Genomic DNA, 21,047 nt, shown 5'->3' with positions numbered 1-21,047 from the left:
CAGAAGACTTAATCATTTGAATCAGCCATGTAAAAAGACAAAAATGCCCCTAGACATTTCTAATGAAGCAAATTCCTCATATGGAATCAGAACGCGATAAAATCAGAACCGCTGGAAAGATTGGATTTTTTTCGTATTGTTACATGGAGAACACTTCCTTTAAAAAAGTCATCTTCAATGCCGTAACTGCCCTCAACTGCGACAAATGTCGTAACTTCTTCATACGGTATCAGAATGTGACGAAATCAAATGCATTGGACCAGGTAAATTACAATCTATCTTTTTTATGAAGAACTAATCTTCCAAAAATGTCACTTTCAATACCGAAAATGCCCCCAAGCATAAATAGGCTAATTTTTTCAGTTTTGACCCAGAAACCCGCACCACCTATTAATGATGTATTAAACCACTCCATGCATACCAAGCAGCTCTGTTATCTCATCGATGACACTGGACACTACCATGTCATCATTTTCATCCACGTCACCCAAACTGACCACGTCATCACCGCCACGTGACCAGGTTGCCAACAATGACAACCATAAAACAACAATATGGCGGTGATCACTAATGGTGCTGACTCAAAGAGTGATCCCTTCAGGGAATGCTCCGTGTTCGATGGGAATGAGATGGCCTATGCCTAGCTCCACAATGTCCGTTATCCTTATGATTAACGAATTCTGCGGGAGGAGGATCAAAAAGAATTCCTCAAAAGAGGGAGGACCACTCGCTAGAATAAGTGAACCGCACTTTGTAAAAGATGAATTGTTTTCATACTTGTGAGTGACTGAATTTATTTTGAAGGCCATAGTATTTTTCGTGGAGGCCTATGATCAGGTAGAGTCACTTCGCAGATCAGTGCCTCAGTAGGACAAGGACCTTGAGGCTTTGATTCTAGCGGCTCAGTATAGCCACAAGGGATCATGATGCAGCTAAGGCCTCTAGCTTTGCCACTTATGATCGAGTGGCTATTCTAGAGGCCCAAGTAACTTCGACTGTCAAAGCATATGAGATCAACAAAGCTCGATGTGCTAATCGAGAGAGTCTCTGTATGGTGGCATCTAAAAGTTTTAGAGGAATTAGACTCTACTCAAGATCGTATCACAAAAATGACGATATTATCCGATCAAAGCAAGAGCCAAGGAGGCTTCCAAACGTCAAACAAACCAGATGGAGGCTAATCTAAAGTTAGCACAGGAGCAAATGGCAGTGGTGGCCGAGTGACCCGTGGAGCAGTATAAGAGCTCCAAGGACTTTGAAGACTATGTATCTTCCTTCCACCTAGAAGCATACATCCTAGGGTCACGAGATTGTAGAAACTTTGTCCTTAGGGAGTAATCCACCTTTAAATTCTCTCTGTTGGGCTTGCTAATGCTCTCACTTCTAAGGAGCAACAACTGATCACCGCTCAAGAAGTCATCGAAAAGGAGAAAGATGTTGAAGACTCAATCGGAGACCTATGAGTCTTCATATATATATTACTCGATCGTTCGGTGATTATTATAAATTGGACCTTTGGCCTCTCTTGCAAATTGGCTATTTAATTTATAATAATAATAATAATAATAATAATAATAATAATAATAATAATAAAAGAATAATTCCAATCTTGTACCTTAGTCTTTTTATTTCATGTTAACCAGTTAACTTTGACTTTTAGTAGCTCGTTCTAACTGCCAACCATAGTGGCTACTATTTTTTTAGTTAGTGAACTATGGTGGTTGGTCTTTTTGATTGCCAACCTCGGGGTTAGTCTTTATAGTTGTCGACCCTTGGTGGTAGGTCCTTTTTTTTTTCTTGGGACGTAAAGTCTTTTAATTGCTAACCATAGGGTTGGTATTTTTGGCTTAGAACGTAAGGTGTTTTTTAATTTTCGACCTTGGGGCTGGTCTTTTTGCTTTAGAATGTAAGGTCTCTATTAATTGCCAACCTTGGGGTTAGTCTTTTTGCTTCAGAATGAAAGGTCTTTATTAATTGCTAACCTTAGGGTTGGTCTTTTGAATAGCCGACCTATGGTGGTCGGTCTTTTTTAGATCTTGGCTCTATAACTCGAACTTATTGGGTGAATGAATAACAACTGAAATTTGAGACTGAAACTGAATATAGAAAGTCAACTAAAAGTAGCTCTACACATTAAACTAGAAACTGGTAGTACTTTTTGAGGTTCCTCGAATTTTATTCCCTTGGTATGGCTTCCCCCCTGAGTCTTCAAGTGGTAGGTTCCTGGGCGTACCATTTTGGAGATTATGTATGGTCCCCCTTGTCACACCCCATTCACACTGAACCGGGCCAGTGACCGGGTTAACACCGGTTAACCCAAACCTGCCAGGATCATCTGATACTATATTCCACCACAGCATACACACAACTAATAAAAACTTATCAGATCAGTGGAAGACTAAGTTTTACCTGTGAATAATCCCATAATACTTGATACCCGAATTGTGATACAATAGTTATATACATGTGGGCCCGAAGGCATGATATTTACACAATAAAAGTATAATTCACATATCAAGTACATAAGGGAAACCATCAAAATAATCAGAGTACACAGCTAGGCTCGGTATCAAAGGCTAGAGCTCAGCTCGGCATCAAGGGTTGAGCCCAGCTCGGCATCACATGGTAGAGCTCAGCTCGGCCTCAAAAGTGGAGCTCAGCTCGGCATCAGAACTGTAGTCCCGTAGCACAACTCTCGCACGAGCAATCAGTGCAGTGCTCTAACTCCTCAAGGGCCCACCAGTCCTCTTCAGGGAACTCGACTGTGGGACCCACCCCGTGCTCCTCAGATGTATGACCTGCAAAATCATCTAAAAAGGGGTGCACACATGGGATGAGCTCACTAGCTCAGCAAGTGGTAAGATGGACCACACAGCAGTCCACACATCAAAACACAATCATATGCACTACATGCCATGCCATACATTTTAAATCACATCCACCTAAGCAGCATTACTAAGTCTTTGGTTTAGTGCTACTACAGCCACAGTGCGCGTATACTCCGGGTACGAGCCACGAACTCTATCCCACGATACGCCCATAGGGCTGTCGGAGAAGGCCCACCGTGAGTACTCGAAAAAGTAAAAACAATGCCGTCCACCGGCTCTCAACAGAAAAGTAAATGACTGAAATTAAAAGTGCTGACTCCAGCAATTTAAAAGCAGTACGATTGGCCCTCTTGAATGTACCACTGGGGTTGCCGACTGTCCTATTGACCCGTCGGGCGTTATGTCTAACCGTCACAGTGACCCGACAACCGCGACCACTGCTTCCCCCCAAATGGTAACCCAACACCTTAGCCCCTGTTAGGAAGGGTCGTAGCACGGGAAGGTGAAATCCTAAATCGCATGCTCCTATATGACAATAGTACGATTGCATAGTGCCTCCGCGTCCCATACCATGGGCCACCAATGCACTCGTTTCCAAACCGACTATGGCATCTTGTCTATCAATGCATCATGCACAATGATGTCAACATTCAATCACATAAGCATCTCATCACGTGGCAGTTAGAAAGTAAACATAGCACACATGCATAACGATGTGAGGATGACTAATCTACATAGCATATTCATGATGGCATGACTAGACTAAATACATTTAAATGAATGTCAAACAATGCATTGAAACAAGGCCAAACGTCCTCTCCCCACTTACCTGTAGTGTACAAGGATTCTCGTTCGGTATGGGTGAGATCTAGTGCAAAACGTGTAGGATTTGGTGAACCTAACATGATCGAGCGGGGTTAGTACTTCACCATTTTAGGATCAAAATTAACGAGATCTGATGACAAAATCATATTTAAAACGTTAAAAGAAGGTCGCACATCCAATTTGGGTCCAATCGGACGAAAAAATCACCTTCGGGGCCACACAGGTGGGTCATACAGGTGGGTTGTCTGGCCCATCGGTTTGGCCCATCGGTTTGGACCAGTGGGCAGGTTGGCCCATCGGTTGGCCCGTCGGTCTGGCCCGCCAGTTGGGCCAGGGGGCCCTACTAAGACCGGAGGGCAAGGTGGCCCGCCGGTTAGCCCGTCGGTTAGCCCGCCGGTTGTGCCCGAAGGCCCTGCCCTCTCAGGTGGGTGCTCACAGGTGGGCCATCTGCGGGCCAGATGGCCCATCGGTTCTACCCACCGGTCTTGGTGGGAAAACTATTGTTTCTTCCCAACTTCCTCCATCTCACAGGCGGGCCAGATGGCCCATCGGTTCTACCCACCGGTCTTGGTGGGAAAACTGCTGTTTCTTCCCAACTTCCTCCATTCTTTGGGGATTCAAATGGGGCTTTCCCCAACCCATTATTCACACCTTCAATGTCTTATAGGATGGTTCTAACCTAAATCTAGGTTAGATTCAAGTGATGGGAAACCATCTTACCTTCTTTGCTCAAGAACACCTTCAAACCTTCAAAATCACTTCAAACCCACAATGTTTCTCCAATCTTGTCAATACTTTTTCAAATCCTTCAAGATCAACACATAAATCATCTATTAAACCTTAGATTCATCATTTCAAAAGGGATTTACAAGATCTCAAGAAACCCTACTCGAATCAAGGGTTTATGCCTGGGTATGGTGAGTGTTCAAGGAACCCAACTTTGCTTACCTCTAAATGTAGATCTAGAGTTGAAGATCACTCTCCCGGCGCCGGAATGGGAAGATCCAGCTTCGGCACCGCTGAAATCCTTCTCTTCTTCCTCTTCCTTCTCTTCCCTTCTTCTTCCCTTTCTTTTCTCTCTCCTCTTTACTATCCTCACCAACGTACGGGTGTCATAAATGAAAAGAAAAGAAAATCATAAATGCTATATATATATATACTTCCTAAATAACTGAATAGTTCACATGGATGGGTCACTCAGGTGGGTGGGTGCGCCCACCTATCCGCCCACCTGAGGCCAAAACTTGGGATTTTGACAGAGTTCAGGCCTTGGTGTGAACCCCACCCCTGGCATACGATGTAGTATACGTATATACCTTAATATACAGCTACAATACCTGTTTTATCCGTACATGGCCTTATGATAGGTGCATGTACACGGCTTGGGCACTCCCGTCTCTTCTGGCACTGGCTCGGACTTGTCGGGCTAGCCGGTGTTTAAAGTCACCCTTGCCATCATAGTCCATAAGAAGCCCGCTCTAACTCTCTCCGGTTCAGGTCCTGCATAGTTAAACCGGTTCAACCGTGTAATCAAACCGGGTTTAAGAAGTAGGGTATTACACCCCTAGTTAGCCTCAACTTGCTAACATTCCATTGGTCTGAAACCTTAGCTTTTTAGACGACTAGATCTCCTGGCTAGAGGACCCTCTTCTTCACCCTTGTGTTATAGAACTTTGCAGCCATTTGCTTGTATGCCTTGTTGCACCCTTTGCTTTTGACTTTTGTGGCATCTATGAGGAGATCAATGTAATTGATGTAGATACTCCACTTCCCGTTGGACTTGGGGAACATCACGAAATTTGCCAATCATGTCGGAAATTTTACTTCTCTCACTAGGTGTGAAGACTTCAACTTTTCCACTTCTTCATTGATGATCTTTTACCACTCAGGGGCAACGTTTCTTCTCTTCTATTGAATGGGCTTCCTCATCTAATCAATATTCAGGCTATGTTTGGCTATATCCCTGGGATGCCTGGCATATCATGGGCTGACCAAGAGAAGACATTTGCTTTGGCTTTGAGGAATTCTATAACTTTACTATTGTGTTTGTGGCTCATCAATGCTCCAAGATAAATGGTGCAACTTAGAACTTATTCAAATAGTGGACCTTGGACCAGTCTTCCACTAGTTCCCCTCCTTATAGCTAGGACGTGTTCCTGACATCCTCCACTTCTACACTGCACATTATGCTTGAACAGGCGTTCTTTGTTTTGACAAAGTTTGCATAACACTCCCATAACTTTTTCTGGTCTAAACGACACTCATAAATCCTATATCCTTTCCCTTGTTATAGTTGGGACTTGCCCCTGACATCATTCACTTCTATACTACACATTATACATGAGCAGGCGCTCCTTATTACTTTGATGAAGTTTGCATAACACTCCCGTGACTCCTTCTAGTCCGATCGGCACTCACTGATCCCATGTTCTATGGGGAACTTCACCTTCAAATGTTTAGTGGAGGCTATAGCCCCCAAGTCTTTCAAAGTTGGTCATTAAAGGATGGCATTGTAAGCCATTGTGACCTTGACAACCATAAAGTTGACCTGGATGGTGGCTAAGCGAGGGCTCTCGTCTATTGTCACAGAGGTAGTTCGATGCAGCCTTCTACGTTTAATAAGGCACCTGCAAAGTTGTATAGGGTCCTTCATAATGCTTGAGCTTACATCTTCAAAGCCAAGATTTTGACAAGCCGAGTAGGACATTACATCTACTAAAGCATCGATATCGATCAGGACTCCGTGGAATGGGCTGTTGGAGATTACCAGCTGAACTACGATGCCATTGTTGTGCAATCAGTTTAGGCCCTTCAGGTCTACATCAGATAAGGAAATCATGGGGTCTTTGCGAGGTACCATGATCGGCTCCTTGGTAAAACAAATGAAATGAACATATGCCTTCTCCTTTTTTATTGACTATAATCCAGATCCCCAAAGATAATGAGTATGGTAGGGCCAGTAGGCTAGTTTGTGTCTCTAGTGGATTGTTTCTCACTTGTTGACCTCCTCTCGCGATAAGACTAAGCGACGTGAGGTCATCGATAGTATACGGCTCGTAGAGATGAGAGGTGAGTAGGTGTTGTATTTTATTTTACGTAGTGTTTACTTTTAATTTATTTATGGATTGATCATGTTGGTTGCTTAAATCTAGGTTACATGTAAATTCTTTAAGTTGAAGTATATTTTGTGTGTGTTTGTGTGTGGGTTAATGGTTCAAAATTGTTATCTCATTGAGAATGGATGTATGTGAATGTTGTTGTGGGGCTTAGGGTGGCTGAAGGTGGTTTCTGAGATAGTGTTTCCGTATGTGGATTGTGGATGATTGATAATTGTGCGCCCCATGTAGTATGCTTATGATTAAGATAACAAACCCGAGTGCTACAACCCCTTGCCAATAGGGGGAAAGGTATTGGCTAATTCCACCCATTCAATGTGGCCTAGGTTGTTTTTGGTGTCGAGACAAATCCTTTATGGCCAATGGTTTTCCAGTGTTGTGATTTCTAGGGGTTATTAAGAGGGGTTTGCCAGGTACCGAAGTATACATGTAGGGACTAGTATACTAGCTTGTACCATTGGATGACCAATGGCGTATTCTGGGATCAGGGATACCACCTATGTTTCAGTAGCACTAAGACCCCATTTGGACTTAGCCTGGATGTTTGGCTTTTGTGATAATAATCTTACATTCCAATCATGACCACATTACTATTATGATGTGACGTACTTATATAGCAGATTGCTTTGGGTTAGGCTAACAGATTCGGGTGCTACAACCCCTTGCCCATAGGGGGAAAAGTATTGGCTAATCCCACTAGTGGTAGGTGTGACGATCAAATTCTGGAATGCCACGTCTGCAGTATGAGGTGATTGTTGCCAGAGGCAGGCATGTCCTTCATAGCCGATGGTAATTCCGGTGTTGTGGCAATGAAGGGTTATTAATAGGGACGGGCAACCAAAGTGCGTATGTAAGGACCAGTATGCTCCTTACTCATTCCTAGCTTGTCATCGAGTGGCCGATTGAAATTTTGGGACCAGGATACCACCTATGTTGCAGTAGCACTAAGACCCTGTCTAGACTTAGTTTTTATGATTAGGATTGTGATAATAACTGGATCATATATTTTCATTCATTCAATTTTGCTGATACATATTGTTGAATCATACTTGATTGTGCTTGCTTGCATGTCTCACCTCTCACTAGGCTTTATGGAAGCTCGCCACATTTGTTGTATTTTTTTATTTTAGATGTTGATTCAGGTATTCCCTCTGATGCCATTGTGGAGACTCCAACGCTGCTTGAAAATAAACTATGGGCTGAGGAGCTGGCAGAGCACAAGCAAGCATGTGTTTATGATGACTGTGCCTACGGGGCACGCTTAGGGTGATAGATATCATTATTACCTTTTGACTCTTTTGCGTAAGTATTTGATGTAAGATTATGGATAGTACATGTAATTACTTCTTGACAAGAATTCACATTCTTTTGTATATGCATGATACTTATCAGTAGAAGTTCATTAGTTGTATTATCTTACTATTCATTACATACTTGTGGATTTTAATTCATTTCATATATTTGTAATCTTAAAGTATTACATCGAGGATCCTGATTGGATTATTGAAAATGAGAACATGTCCAAGTCACCAACCTTCAGGTAAGTGAATGAGGGGTGTGACACTTATCCCCACCTTATTCTTCAATTACTGCTACAATTTTGAACCAGTGTGTTAAAACCATCAGACTAGATTAGCTAGTCAAATTGTGCAAAATTAATAAAGAAAGAAAAAAATAATAATTAACTAGAACCAGCCCCTCGTTGGTTGCTGCTTTCTATTTGAATCATTGTTTTCATCAAAATGGAGATTACACTAGGTACCCCAAAAAAAAAAAAAAAAAAAAAGGAAAAGAAAACTAGGCCCTTTTCTGGTTTATTGTCCAATATTAGTTTCTAATGTTTTCACATTTTCATGTTATGGTGTGTTTAGATCCTCCAAAACTCAATATTAATGGAACCCAAAAAAAAAAATTTGTGGTGCTAACAGATGAAAGGCTTTGCGTAGAATAAGCTTTTCTGTAATTGTAAAAAATAATAAAAGCAAAAGCAAATGGAAAATTAAATTTATTGGTCAACCATAAGATGAGTAATCAAAAGTATGATTCTAGCAACTCTATTTAAACACACTTTGAAGACTCCAAGAAGCCACATTGGAAATTTAGGACAACAACAACTCAGCCTTTTCCCAACAAATAGGGTCAGCTACACGGATCCATGAGAGGGACGACAATACACTAAAAGCAACAAGTATGTCTTTGATCAATTCTTTGATCAACTCTTCCATGAAGAAAGGTCTGGAGTCTCTGAATTTCTCCATGTCGCCATCATGGATCCATATCTTTCACCCTTAACATTGCCAGCTGAAGCCAAGGATTCAAGCTCTGCCATTTCTTCTCCTGTAAGTTTCACAGACAAAGCTCCAATATTTTGGTTGAGGTTTTCAATCTTAGTGGTTCCTGGTATTGGGCAGACATCATCTCCCTGGTGATGGACCCATGCCAATGCGAGCTGTGAAGGCGTGCATCCCTTCTTCGTGGCGATCCCATTCACCCTTTCAAATATAAGTTTATTATGCTCAAGATTTTCAGTTTGGAACCGTGGTAGGTTCTGCAGAAAAACACAATAAATACTTAATAAACGCAAAACGAAACTATGAAACTAAATCTCACACTTGTTTACAAATGAAGGTCTACATAATAAGATATTTTAGTAGCAATCATATGCATTGAGCATACAAGTGATTTTTGGTCTATATTGAACCTTTATTTCTCACCAATCAAAGATGGAAAAGGATGGGTGGGGGAGTGAAGCAGAAGTGCTGAACAGAGTGAATACTATTTCTCAAGATAGTCATGTTCTACTGTTTGAAAGAATTTTGGTTAGCATAAAAATAGAGAATTAGGATAGAGTTTTAGAAAATGCAATTTGTTTTTAATTGAGTTACAAGATTTTAACCTGCATTTGTTCAACGAATTATTCAATCTCCAAATTTTCTTGGTTTTAATGAAAATTACATTTTTTTTTTTTTTTTTTTTGATATATTATAAAGATACAAAGTAAAGAAATAGCAAGATGGCATACTCTAAAACAACAAACGAAGAAACCGATATATTTGATCACCACCACATTATGTCATTACATAAATCCATCACCAGAATGGCCTTGAAACACCATTATCATTATTCAGTTGGTAATAAACTACAGAAAATGAAAAGCTGATAATACGAACCTTGCGAAAGTCATCATCAGACAAACTGTCAATAAGATTGGGGCCTGATGAAAAGAACCCTCTTCCCAGAGGACTGTATGCAACAATGCCTATTCCAAGTTCTCTGATTTAGTCAAATGAAATAGGTATTAGTAACTTATTACAAAAACTAAACCATCAAGTATGCAAAGACAATGGAATAGATATAATATTTACTTACCTACATGTAGGAATTATATCTTCTTCTACATCTCTTGTCCATAATGACCACTCTAATTGTACAGCTGTAATCGGGTGAACCGCGTGTGCTCTTCTGATTGTTGAAGCAGAGGCCTCAGACATCCCTATATACTTTATCTTTCCCTCTTCAACTAGTTTCTTCATTTCCCCAATCTAGTGTAATGAAACCAAATAAAATTAGACAAAACTCAATGGGGGTTGATTCAAAATTCAGTTTCAAAATCAGAGAAGACCCCTGATAAAACCATGTATGTTTGGCTTTCAATTAAAATTCCAGTTTTTTTTTATTGATCAATGTTTGGAAACCTATTGATTACACCCTTCAACGATGATGATAACATAACCCTCAATTAAATATTTAGGGTTTGGATAAAAAAGATTGATTTAAATAGAACATTAAACTGAAACTCACAGTGACTTCTATGGGAACTCGAGTATCAACCCGGTGCTGGTAATAGAGATCGATGCAATCGACTTGGAGTCTCTTCAAGCTGGCCTCGCAGGCTCCTCTCACATAAGCTGGGTCTCCACGCAGTTCCCGTTTCCCATCTGCATCGACAATCCCAAACTTGGTAGCTAATTGAACTTTCTCTCTCAACCCCTTCAGAGCCTGCAAGCCCAGATCCCATTTTATCCCCCACAGAGCCACAAACAATGAATGAATTTCAAATAGAACATAAGAGCAGAAAATTAAGAGATGTATACAGTGGAGAGCAGTTTTGAGTTTGAGTTTGATCTAACCTTTCCTAGAAGAATTTCGTTAGTGAAGGGACCGTACATATCAGAGGTGTCGAGGAAGGTGATGCCACTGTCGATGGCGTGGTGGATGAGAGAAATCATCTCTTCCTCTGGTTTTGGAGGACCGTAGAAGGCAGACATGCCCATGCAGCCTAGTCCTTGGGCTGATACCTCTAGCCCCTGAGATCCCAACTTGATCTTCCTTAAACTACCCATTTCTGGATTCTGAAACCTGAACAACCAGATTGATCGCCTGAGAAGTGAGAACTGCAGAAAAAAAGAAACCAACAACCCCGAATTCCCAAGAAACTCCTGTGTCTCGGTATTTATAGTGAATTTCTTAGTATTTTAAGAACTTGAGCTGACGCAAGTGCCCACGTCTACTGTGAAAAACCATAAAAGACTTATGATCTAAATTAATAAATTATTGAAATAGAAGTGGTAGTGACTACCTGACGCAAGTGCCCACGTCTCTTGGGTACACATAAATATACGGAAAAATTATTAAATAAAGGTTAAATCTAATGATAATCTGTTTCTGCCTATGAACAATGAACTTTGTCTCATGGATATATATATATATATATATATTGAATATGCAATGATGTATAAATAAATAAAAAAGAGACCGAGATAGATGTGCGGGACTTCATTATTTACATAGGTGAAGAGTCACTATTCAGCTTTTTTCCTTTTTTTAAATGAGGCAATTAGTAAGGTCGTTTGGTAGTCGTATTTATTTTTTTCAGTATAAATGGAATAAGAAGTTAGGAGGATTTTTATTTTTGTTCTCATTTGTTTCTTTCTGGTGCAATGAAGTTAAATAGAAGTTTCAAAATTTCAGCCAAGAGAGGTAGTATTACAAAAGATGACATTGAAATGACTTGTCGCAGATTATATTTCTTTGGTAATATGGACAACAAAAATAATGGAGTTTTTTCGTTTTTTTTTTCAATGTGTATTGGTGAATCGAAATGGTGAACAGTTGAATGAAGTATTATGTATTAACCTATTGAAAGTATAATGAAAGACGATGATTTTTTTGAATGTGTAGTACACATTTTTAAATTTAAATGAAGATATTGAATTCTAATATTAGATGGATTTGTATTTTTGTTAAACAAAAAATGTATGAATGTAAATACAGGAAAAAGAAAAATGACAAAATTTTAAAACAAATTTTGTTAAATAAAAAATGATTTTTAGCAATAGAGTTATGAATTTTATCGCCTAAGATACTATTATTAACAACGGAAAAATATGCCGTCGCCTAAAATAAACACATTAACGTCGCGTAAGAAAACATTTTTAATGACGGATTTTTTGTAATTGTCGCCTAAGATAGATTGCTCAATAGCAACAATTTTTCGTCGCTAACATGGGCAATAGACGTTTTAGAGAATGGCGATGGAAATATGTTTCGTTGATGATAGTTTAGACGATAGAAATATGGGTTTTGGAAACAGTTTTTTTCATCACCAAAAATGCAATTTATTGTAGTGTTGCCATGCAAATTGGGTGAAAATTTGCAAGAGATTTAGGTCGATCCACCTTTGGAATAAAGGTTAAGAAACTATTATTGACCCACTTGGGCATCTTCCTTAATCTGAAAAACTTCACCACCACATTGCAAAAATCCTTTACCACCGTATCCCAAGGCTTTTTGAAAAAACGTGACAGGAAAACCATCAGGAGGGATCACTATCGGAATCCATATCCCAAACCACGCTCTTCATCTCCTCCCTAGAAGAAACCGCTTCTAACACCTTATTAACTAAATCACTTATTTCTTAAGGATTAGAATCAAGGAGGTCCTAGTGTTCGGTCAACGGCATGGACTTATGAAAATTCTCAAAAAACGCAGCCACATAAGTCCCTAGATTTGATTGCCCAGACATGACAAATCCACCTTTATTGTTGAGGGATCGAATCATATTCTTAACCTGGCGATTCTTCACAGGTGGAGGAAATAGTTTAGAGTTCCTGTCTCCAACTTTTCTCACTTCATCCTAGCCTTCTCAACCCAAAGATTTATGTGATTATCCACCGTCTTAGGTAGATGGGTCTTAGCATCAATTTCTTTCTCAAACAACTCATCATTTAGCCTTTGTTGCTCAATACACTCCTGAAGACTCTCTAACTATTTTCTTTTTCATCTTCTTTTTTTTTTTTTGTTAATGACGGGTAGTCTCTAGGACCCATAGTGATCCCAAGGTGTGATTATGAGAACCATTCAATTTTCATTGAAAAAGTGAATAGCACTAAACACCTCTGTGTGAGTGACCCAAGATATGTTTAGTGGGAATCAAACTTAAGATGTCCGAGTTTACGACTCATATCAAATTCGTTGCTCACCAACTACGCTACCCCCTTGGTTTATTATTATTATTATTATTATTATTATTATTATTATTATTATATCTCCAAGTTCAACATCAAAATTCAAAAAAGACATCGTGACCAAGATCTGAAAGTACTTTGGGAGAATTACATGATTACCCACTTTTGGGTTTCCCTTTACAAAATTACCCATAAAAAGTTTTGGTCAACAAAAATACCCAAAATTAGGTTTGGGTTTACAAAACTACCCAAAACAGTGATTCTCCTTCCTCTACCTATTTGTTTTGTCATTTTTACCACTGGCCAAGGTTGTAGCATGGCCTGATGGAGGCCGAGGTAGCAGCCCGGCCTGATGGAAGCCGAGGTGATAGCGCGGCCTGACGGAGGCCGAGGTGGAGCACGGCATGACGGTGGCGAGGTTCAGCACGGCTTTACGAAGGCAAATGAGAGCGCGGCCTGATGGAGGCCGAGGTGGAAGCACGGCCTGATGGAGGAGGAGGTGGAGCACGGACTGATGGAGGCCTAGGTTCAGCACGGCTTTACGGAGGCAGAGGTGGAGCGCGGGCTACCCCCTCGGCCTCCATCAGGCCTCGCTATCACCTCGGCTTCAATCAGGCTGGGCTACCACCTCGGCCTCCATCAGGCCGTGCTACAACCTAAGCCAGAGGTAAAAATGACAAAACAAATAGGCAGAGGAAGGAGAATCACTATTTTGGGTAATTTTGTAAACCCAAACCTAATTTTGGATATTTTTGTTGACCAAAACGTTTTGTGGGTAATTTTGTAAAGGGAAACCCAAAAGTGAGTAATCATGTAATTTTCCCAAGTACTTTTCAGGCATTTAAGCTTCTTAGATAAAATGAAAATAGGACAACCTCTTACTTACCCCGCCTAGCTAGCTTTCACTACATTATCAAAAGTGGGGATCCACCCAAAAGTGAGGAATTGAGTAAGGGCATTTTGGGGCGTAGAGACTTCTTTCGAACAAACCAACAACGGAGTGTGATTAGAAAAAGACGAAGGCAACCTCGCTGAGAATAGTTCATAAAAGAGTCGATCCAAGCTTTATTATAGAAACTTCGATCCAAAACTGTTGCTACATTACCCCTCTGACAATTATTGCACCGGGTAAATTTCTTACCGTGTGACAGAACTGCAATCAAATTGGCTGCATCGACCATTGATTGGAACTCCGCCGCTAACCCAACATTAAATCTTCTCAGTTCTCTCCTTTCATGAGAAAACAGGGTGGCATTAAAATCTCCTACAACTAGTCAAGGTAATCCAATCGAAAACATCACCACCAAATCAGTCCATAGATCCCTCCTTTCTACCCTGAAACAATTGGCGTGAACCAGAGAAACCATAACCATTTGACCTTCCCAAACTACCAAAATTGACAAATGTTGTTCAGACATCTACACTACCCCTGGGCGAAGCCAAAAGTTTTGGATGTTTCCCATTCTTTCATTGTGAATCAGGTCCGCAGCATACCTCATTCTATTAAAAAATAAAACAGGGAATTTCCCCACCACTACTATTGGTTCGGCTAGACAAACCACTGCATGATTATTATCTTGCAGAAAAATTCTCAAAGCCTTGGATGCAAAAGCCTTCTTCATACCACGAATATTCCAAAACAATGCTCTCATAAGGAACTAAGAGGTAGTAAACTTGTTAGACTTCTTAGTCTGACCTCCACCCTTTTTCTGCTTGGAATTTTGCACCAGCACACCCTGCTTCTCCACTCCTCGAGCTGCCTCGTCTACCTCCCTTGCCTCAAGAGTAAATTTCTATCCTGCCACCTTGAAAATCAGAGATGGGAATAGCATTAACCACTGACTCCACTCCACCCCACCCGATGTGTACCTGCGAGCAATTGTTACCTTGGATAGGCCACTACGCACCACCAGGCCTCTCCCTCCTCGTGTAGAAGCCCACGTATGCACCTCTTCCTGCGTCTGATCAAAAATATTTTCCTCGACCTCCCTAGAGTGCCTCTCCTGAGTTGACTCTGGTTCCACATAACCAAGCCAAGTTAACTCCATCCTCTTCAACATAGTGGGTTGTTGCTTTCTTTTTGATCCCCTGTTTTCATCAAAATGGAGATTAAACTAAGTACAAAAAAAGAACTAGCCTTTCTGGTTTCCTGTCCGGTATTATCTTACTGAAACCATGCAGTGAAACGTTTAGCTTCTAATGTTTTCACATTTTCATGTTATGGATTGTTTAGATCCTCCAAAACTTGATATTGAAAGGAACAAAAAAATTGTGGTGCTAATAGATAGAAGGCTCTCCGTAGAATAAGCTTTCTCAATACAGAACTCTAAAAGTTAAAAAAAGATCAATAAAAGCAAAAGCAAATGCAAATGGAAAATTAAATTTATTGGTCAACCATAAGATGAGGAATCAAAAGTATGATTCTAAAGGCTCTATTTAAACACACTTTTGAAAACTCCAAGAAGCCACATTGGAAATTTAGAAGCCTTTTCCCAACAAATGGGGTTGGCTACATGGATCCGTGAGAGGGATGAAATTACAGTAAAAGCAACAAGTATGACTTCGATCAACTCTTCCATGAAGAAATGTCTGGAGTCTCTGAATTTCTCCATGTCTCAATCATGGGTCCATATCTTTCACCCTTAACATTGTCAGCCGAAGCTAAAGATTCAAGCTCTGCCATTTCTTCTCCTGTAAGTTTCACAGACAAAGCTCCAATGTTTTGGTTGAGGTTTTCAATCTTAGTGGTTCCTGGTATTGGGCAGACATCATCTCCTTGGTGATGGACCCATGCCAATGCGAGCTGTGAAGGGGTGCATCCCTTCTTCATGGCAATCCCATTCACTCGTTCAAATATGCATTTATTATGCTCAAGATTTTCAGTTTGGAACCTTGGAAGAATCTACAGAAAACGCAATGAAAACTGAGTAAAAACAAAATGAAACTATAAAATTAAATCTTACACATGTTTACATATGAAGGTCTACATATAAGATATTTTAGTAGCAACCATATACATTGAGCACATAAGTGATTTTTGGTTTATGTTTGAACCCTTATTTCTCACCAATCAAAGATGAGAAAGGGTTGGTGGGGGAGCGAAGCAGAAGTGCTGAAAAAACTGGATACTACAATCTTAGCTATGCAAAAAAGTGCAAATACAATTTCTCAAGATAGTCATGTTCTATCAATTGAAAGAATTTTGGTGAGCTTAAAAAGATAGAATCAGGAAAGTGTATTAAAAGTGAAATTCCTTTTTGAGAGGAAAACAGGGTTGGGCAATGATTGAGAACAGGATTTTTTAACCTGCATTTGTTTAATGAATTATTCAATCAGCAAATCTTCTTGGATTTTATTGACAATAAGAAAATTACATCTTTTCATATAGTTATAAAGATACAAAGTAAAGAAACAGCAAGGTGAAATATTCTTAAAACTATGCTGATATATTTGATCACCACATTATGCCATTATATAAATCCATCATCCGAATGGCCTCGAAACACCATTATCATTATTCAGTTGGTAATAATGCAAAGCTCACAGATGTCCTTATTGTAATGCAATTAATTATATGAGACAGAGACAATATGAACCTTACGAAAGTCATCATCAGACAAACTGTCAATAACTTGGGGCCTGATGAAAAGAACCCTCTTCCCAGAGGACTGTATGCAACAATGCCTATTCCAAGTTCTCTGATTTAGTCAAATGAAATAGGTATTAGAAACTTACAAATACTAAACCATCAAGTATGCAAAGACAATGGAACACAGATAATCTTTACTTACCTACAAGTAGGAATTATATCTTCTTCTACATCTCTTGTCCATAATGACCACTCTAGTTGCACAGCTGTAATCGGGTGAACAGCGTTTGCTCTCCTGATTGTTGAAGCAGAGGCCTCAGACATCCCTATATACTTTCTCTTCTCCTCTTCAACTAGTTTCTTCATTTCTCCAATCTAGTGTAATGAACCCAAATAAAATTAGACAAAACTCGAATGGGTTGTTTAAAAATTCAGTTTCAAAATCAGAGAGGGCCACTGATGAAACCATGTACTAAATTTTCAATTAAGATTCCAGTTTTTTTATTGATCTCAGGCAGCAAATTAAACCAGGAAGAAGAAAATGCATCTCAAGATCAATCTTTGGAAAGCTATTGATTACCTAATCATAAGTATATTCATCATTTGAAATTATATAACACCCTCCAACGATGATGCATAACCCTCAATTAAATAGTTAGGGTTTGGATAAAAAGATTGATTTAAGTAGAACATTAAACTGAAACTCACAGTGACTTCAATGGGAACTCGAGTATCAACCCGGTGCTGGTAATAGAGATCAATGCAATCGACTTGGAGCCTCTTCAAGCTGGCTTCGCAGGCCCCCATAAGCCGGGTCCCCACGCACTTCCCGTTTCCCATCTGCAAGGACAAACCCAAACTTGGTAGCTAATTGAACATTCTCTCTCAATCCCTTCAAAGCCTGCAAGCCAACATCCCATTTCATCCCCCGCAGAGCCACAAACAATGAATCTCACAGTAATGATAAGAAAATAAGAGCAGAAAATTAAGAACAGTAAACAGTGGAGAGCAGTTTTCAGTTTGGGTTTGATCTAACCTTTCCAAGAAGAATTTCATTGGTGAAGGGACCGTACATATCAGAGGTGTCGAGGAAGGTGATGCCACTGTTGATGGCGTGGTGGATGAGAGTCATCATCTCTTCCTCTGGTTTTGCAGGACCGTAGAAGGCAGACATGCCCATGCAGCCCAGTCCTTGGGCTGATACCTCTAGCCCCGGAGATCCCAACTTGATCTTCCTTAAACTACCCATTTCTGGATTATGAAATCTGAACAACCAGATTGATCGCCTGAGAAGTAAGAACTGCAAACAAAGAAGAACCCACCAACCCCCAATGCCCACAAAACTCCTCTGTTTTGCTCTCTCGCTCCCTCGCTCCCTCGGGGTTTTTGTAGTGAGTTTGTGAGGAGTTTTAAGATAACCGCAAGTGCCCACTTCTTCTGTGAAACCATACAGGCTAAGTTGACTAACGTTCTTTATCCAATATTAATTATTGAAAATCTGAGTCAGAAAAGTAGAATAAAATACCACTTGTCTGCACATAACCATAAAACTATCAAAGAAAGGTCAATACTATTGGTCTTCTGTTTCTGTATGTGAAGAATGAACTTGCTCTCATTGGACACTGCTATTGGACACTGCTCTTTGGGGAAACGTAGTATGAGTGTATGACTAACCAGAAAATAAAAAAAGAAAAAAAAATGGGGAAAACACATGGAAAACGCTCCCAAGTCATGTCGTCCTTGCGCTAGCAAAGGGGTCAATGATTGAATGCATGAGAATCAACAGGGGGTGAGAATTTTGTATTTCACAATTGTGGAGGTATCATTTCACCTCCTCTATGTCTCCTCATCATTTTATTCATTGAATTTTAAAATATTTTATATGTTATGTCATAATATGGGGTATGAGATAAGAAAAATCGTGAAAGACTGTACGTACATAGCTTGATTGGGCTACCGATCGTGACGAGTGGAGGAAGAAGGAGCAAATAAGATAATTTGCAGAAAGGGTTGGCGTGATTGGGAGGCCACCTATCCTCGTTCTCAAATGAGAAATTATAGAAACTTGTTGGATGATAATTGTACTTTCATTCTATTGTTCCTCCCATAGTTAGCAAAAGCGGGAACGGCAAAAAAAAGAAAGGTACGGGTTTTAAACAGTAAATTTTTTTGAACGATACGATCAAATAGACGGTAAAGAAAATCAGAGAACGGAAAAAGAGGAAAACGGACTGTACGGGTTTTAAACCTGTAGATTTCAAACAAACGGGACCAAAAAAACGGTAGTATACTCGTATAAAGTAAGGAATTATTACATGAATAACTGCATCTAATGTTCAAAACAACTATAGTATCCAACACTAATGCATATATATCTCATGTCTCATTATAAGTTTTATGATATATAATTGAATATCATCTAACACCAATTCTAAATTCATACACCACACAAATCTAAGTTTTATTGAGCAACGTGGCTTGGCAATGATGTTGGTCATTGTTGTCAACATAGTCAACACACTCTTGGAGTAATATATGTTCAGTTTGAGTTGGGAGTCATCACTTTAGAAACATTTTTCAACAAATGCATCATTTTGTATCTCAATTTCGAGATTCATATATTGATATTGAGTTGAAGGTGATATCATAAGAAATATAGGTCATTGAGTTAGCTTCAAGCCGGCGAAAGAATCAGGTCGATTAGAGTTCGGAAGAGAGAAATATGGTCGATTAAATAGACATTATATTCAACAAGTTAAGCCTTAAAAAAGGTAAAAAAATGGGAACGTGTTTAAACGCGTTTTAAACGTGTTTAGACTGGGAATGCTTGTCATTTGCAGTTTTCTCAAGTATCTTCGAGAAACATACGAAAAACATGTTTTAAATAGTAAAAAACAAGAACGTGTTTAAAACAGAGTTTTAACGCGTTTTTGCTAACAGTGGTCCCTCCTAATAAATAGTGTAGGATATTTAATTACATTTAGTTTCCATTTCTTTACCACTTCTTTCACGTCAAGAAGCGTGTGATTCTAAGTTTGACTCCTCTTACCTCCTTGGGCCACTCACACAGTGGTGTTTAGTGCTCTTCACTATTTTTAATGAAAGTTGAATGATTCTCATTCAACCCTAGTATGACCTAGTCCATGCGATTTTGGGGTTAATATGGGTCTGTGGGACTAGTTAGGTCGAAAGGCCTGTGTCACACCCCGTTCACACTGAACCGGGCCAGTGACCGGGTTAACACCGGTTAACCCAAACCTGTCAGGATCATCTGATACTGTATTCCACCACAGCATACACACAACAAATAAAAACTCATCAGATCAGCGGAAGACTAAGTTTTACCTGTGAATAATCCCATAATACTTGATACCCGAATTGTGATACAATAGTTATATACATGTGGGTCCGAAGGCATGATATTTACACAATAAAAGTATAATTCACATATCAAGTACATAAAGGAAACCAGCAAAATAATCAGAGTACATAGCTCGGCTTGGTATCAAAGGCTAGAGCTCAGCTCGACAACAAGGGTTGAGCCCAGCTCGGCATCACATGGTAGAGCTCAGCTCAGCCTGAAAAGTGGAGCTCAACTCGGCATCAGAACTGCAGTCCCGTAGCACAACTCTCGCACGAGCAGTCAGTGCCATGCTCTAACTCCTCAGGGTCCCACCAGTCCTCTTCAGGAAACTCAACTGTGGGAACCACCCCGTGCTCTTCAGATGTATGACCTACAAAATCATTTAAAAAGGAGTGCACACGTGGGATGAGCTCACTAGCTCAGCAAGTGGTAAGATGGACCACACAGCAGTCCACACATCAAAACACAATCATATGCACTACATGCCATGCCATACATTTTAAATCACATCCACCTAAGCAACATTACTAAGTTTTTGGTTTAGTGCTACTACAGCCACAGTGCGCGTATACTCCGGGTACGAGCCACGAACTCCATCCCGCGATACGCCCATAGGGCTGTCGGAGAAGGCCCACCGTGAGTACTCGAAAAAGTAAAGATAATGCCGTCCACTGGCTCTTAACAGAAAAGTAAATGATTGAAATTAAAGGTGCTGACTCCAGCAATTTAAAAGCAGTACGATTGGCCCTCTTGAATGTACCACCGGGGTTGCCGACTGTCCTAATGATCCACCGGGCGTTATGTCTAACCGCCACAGTGACCCGACAACTGCGACCACTGCTTCCCCCCAAATGGTAA

General features: G+C 40.1%; 1 protein-coding gene and 1 pseudogene across 1 annotated transcript; both read right to left on the bottom strand.

Annotated features, from left to right (window-relative positions):
- Window positions 1-8,761: 8,761 nt before the first annotated feature.
- On the bottom strand, window positions 8,762-11,221 carry LOC122067235 (probable aldo-keto reductase 4). Its single transcript, XM_042631072.1, has 5 exons — window positions 10,900-11,221; window positions 10,571-10,768; window positions 10,139-10,311; window positions 9,940-10,042; window positions 8,762-9,317 (listed from the first exon to the last, which is right to left on the bottom strand). The coding sequence occupies exons 1-5, from the start codon at window positions 11,110-11,112 to the stop codon at window positions 8,982-8,984; spliced, it is 1,023 nt and encodes a 340-aa protein (XP_042487006.1). The 5' UTR covers window positions 11,113-11,221; the 3' UTR covers window positions 8,762-8,981.
- Window positions 11,222-15,505: 4,284 nt separating this feature from the next.
- LOC122067236 lies at window positions 15,506-18,462 on the bottom strand (annotated as a pseudogene).
- Between the last annotated feature and the right edge of the window lie 2,585 nt (window positions 18,463-21,047).

The sequence above is a fragment of the Macadamia integrifolia genome, unplaced genomic scaffold (genome assembly GCF_013358625.1).
Source record: "Macadamia integrifolia cultivar HAES 741 unplaced genomic scaffold, SCU_Mint_v3 scaffold2774, whole genome shotgun sequence".
Lineage (NCBI taxonomy): Eukaryota > Viridiplantae > Streptophyta > Magnoliopsida > Proteales > Proteaceae > Macadamia > Macadamia integrifolia.
This window is presented reverse-complemented; position numbering and strand designations above follow the sequence as displayed.

What these genes read in the sequence shown, in the direction of transcription:
- LOC122067235 (XM_042631072.1), bottom strand. Translation starts at nt 11,112, where the DNA reads ATGGGTAGTTTAAGGAAGATCAAGTTGGGATCTCAGGGGCTAGAGGTA. An exon ending in GAGTTCCCATAGAAGTCACT is followed by an intron (nt 10,312 to 10,570) that starts GTGAGTTTCAGT and finishes TCATTACACTAG; the next exon opens with ATTGGGGAAATGAAGAAACT. An exon ending in CTGATGATGACTTTCGCAAG is followed by an intron (nt 9,318 to 9,939) that starts GTTCGTATTATC and finishes GTTTTTCTGCAG; the next exon opens with AACCTACCACGGTTCCAAAC.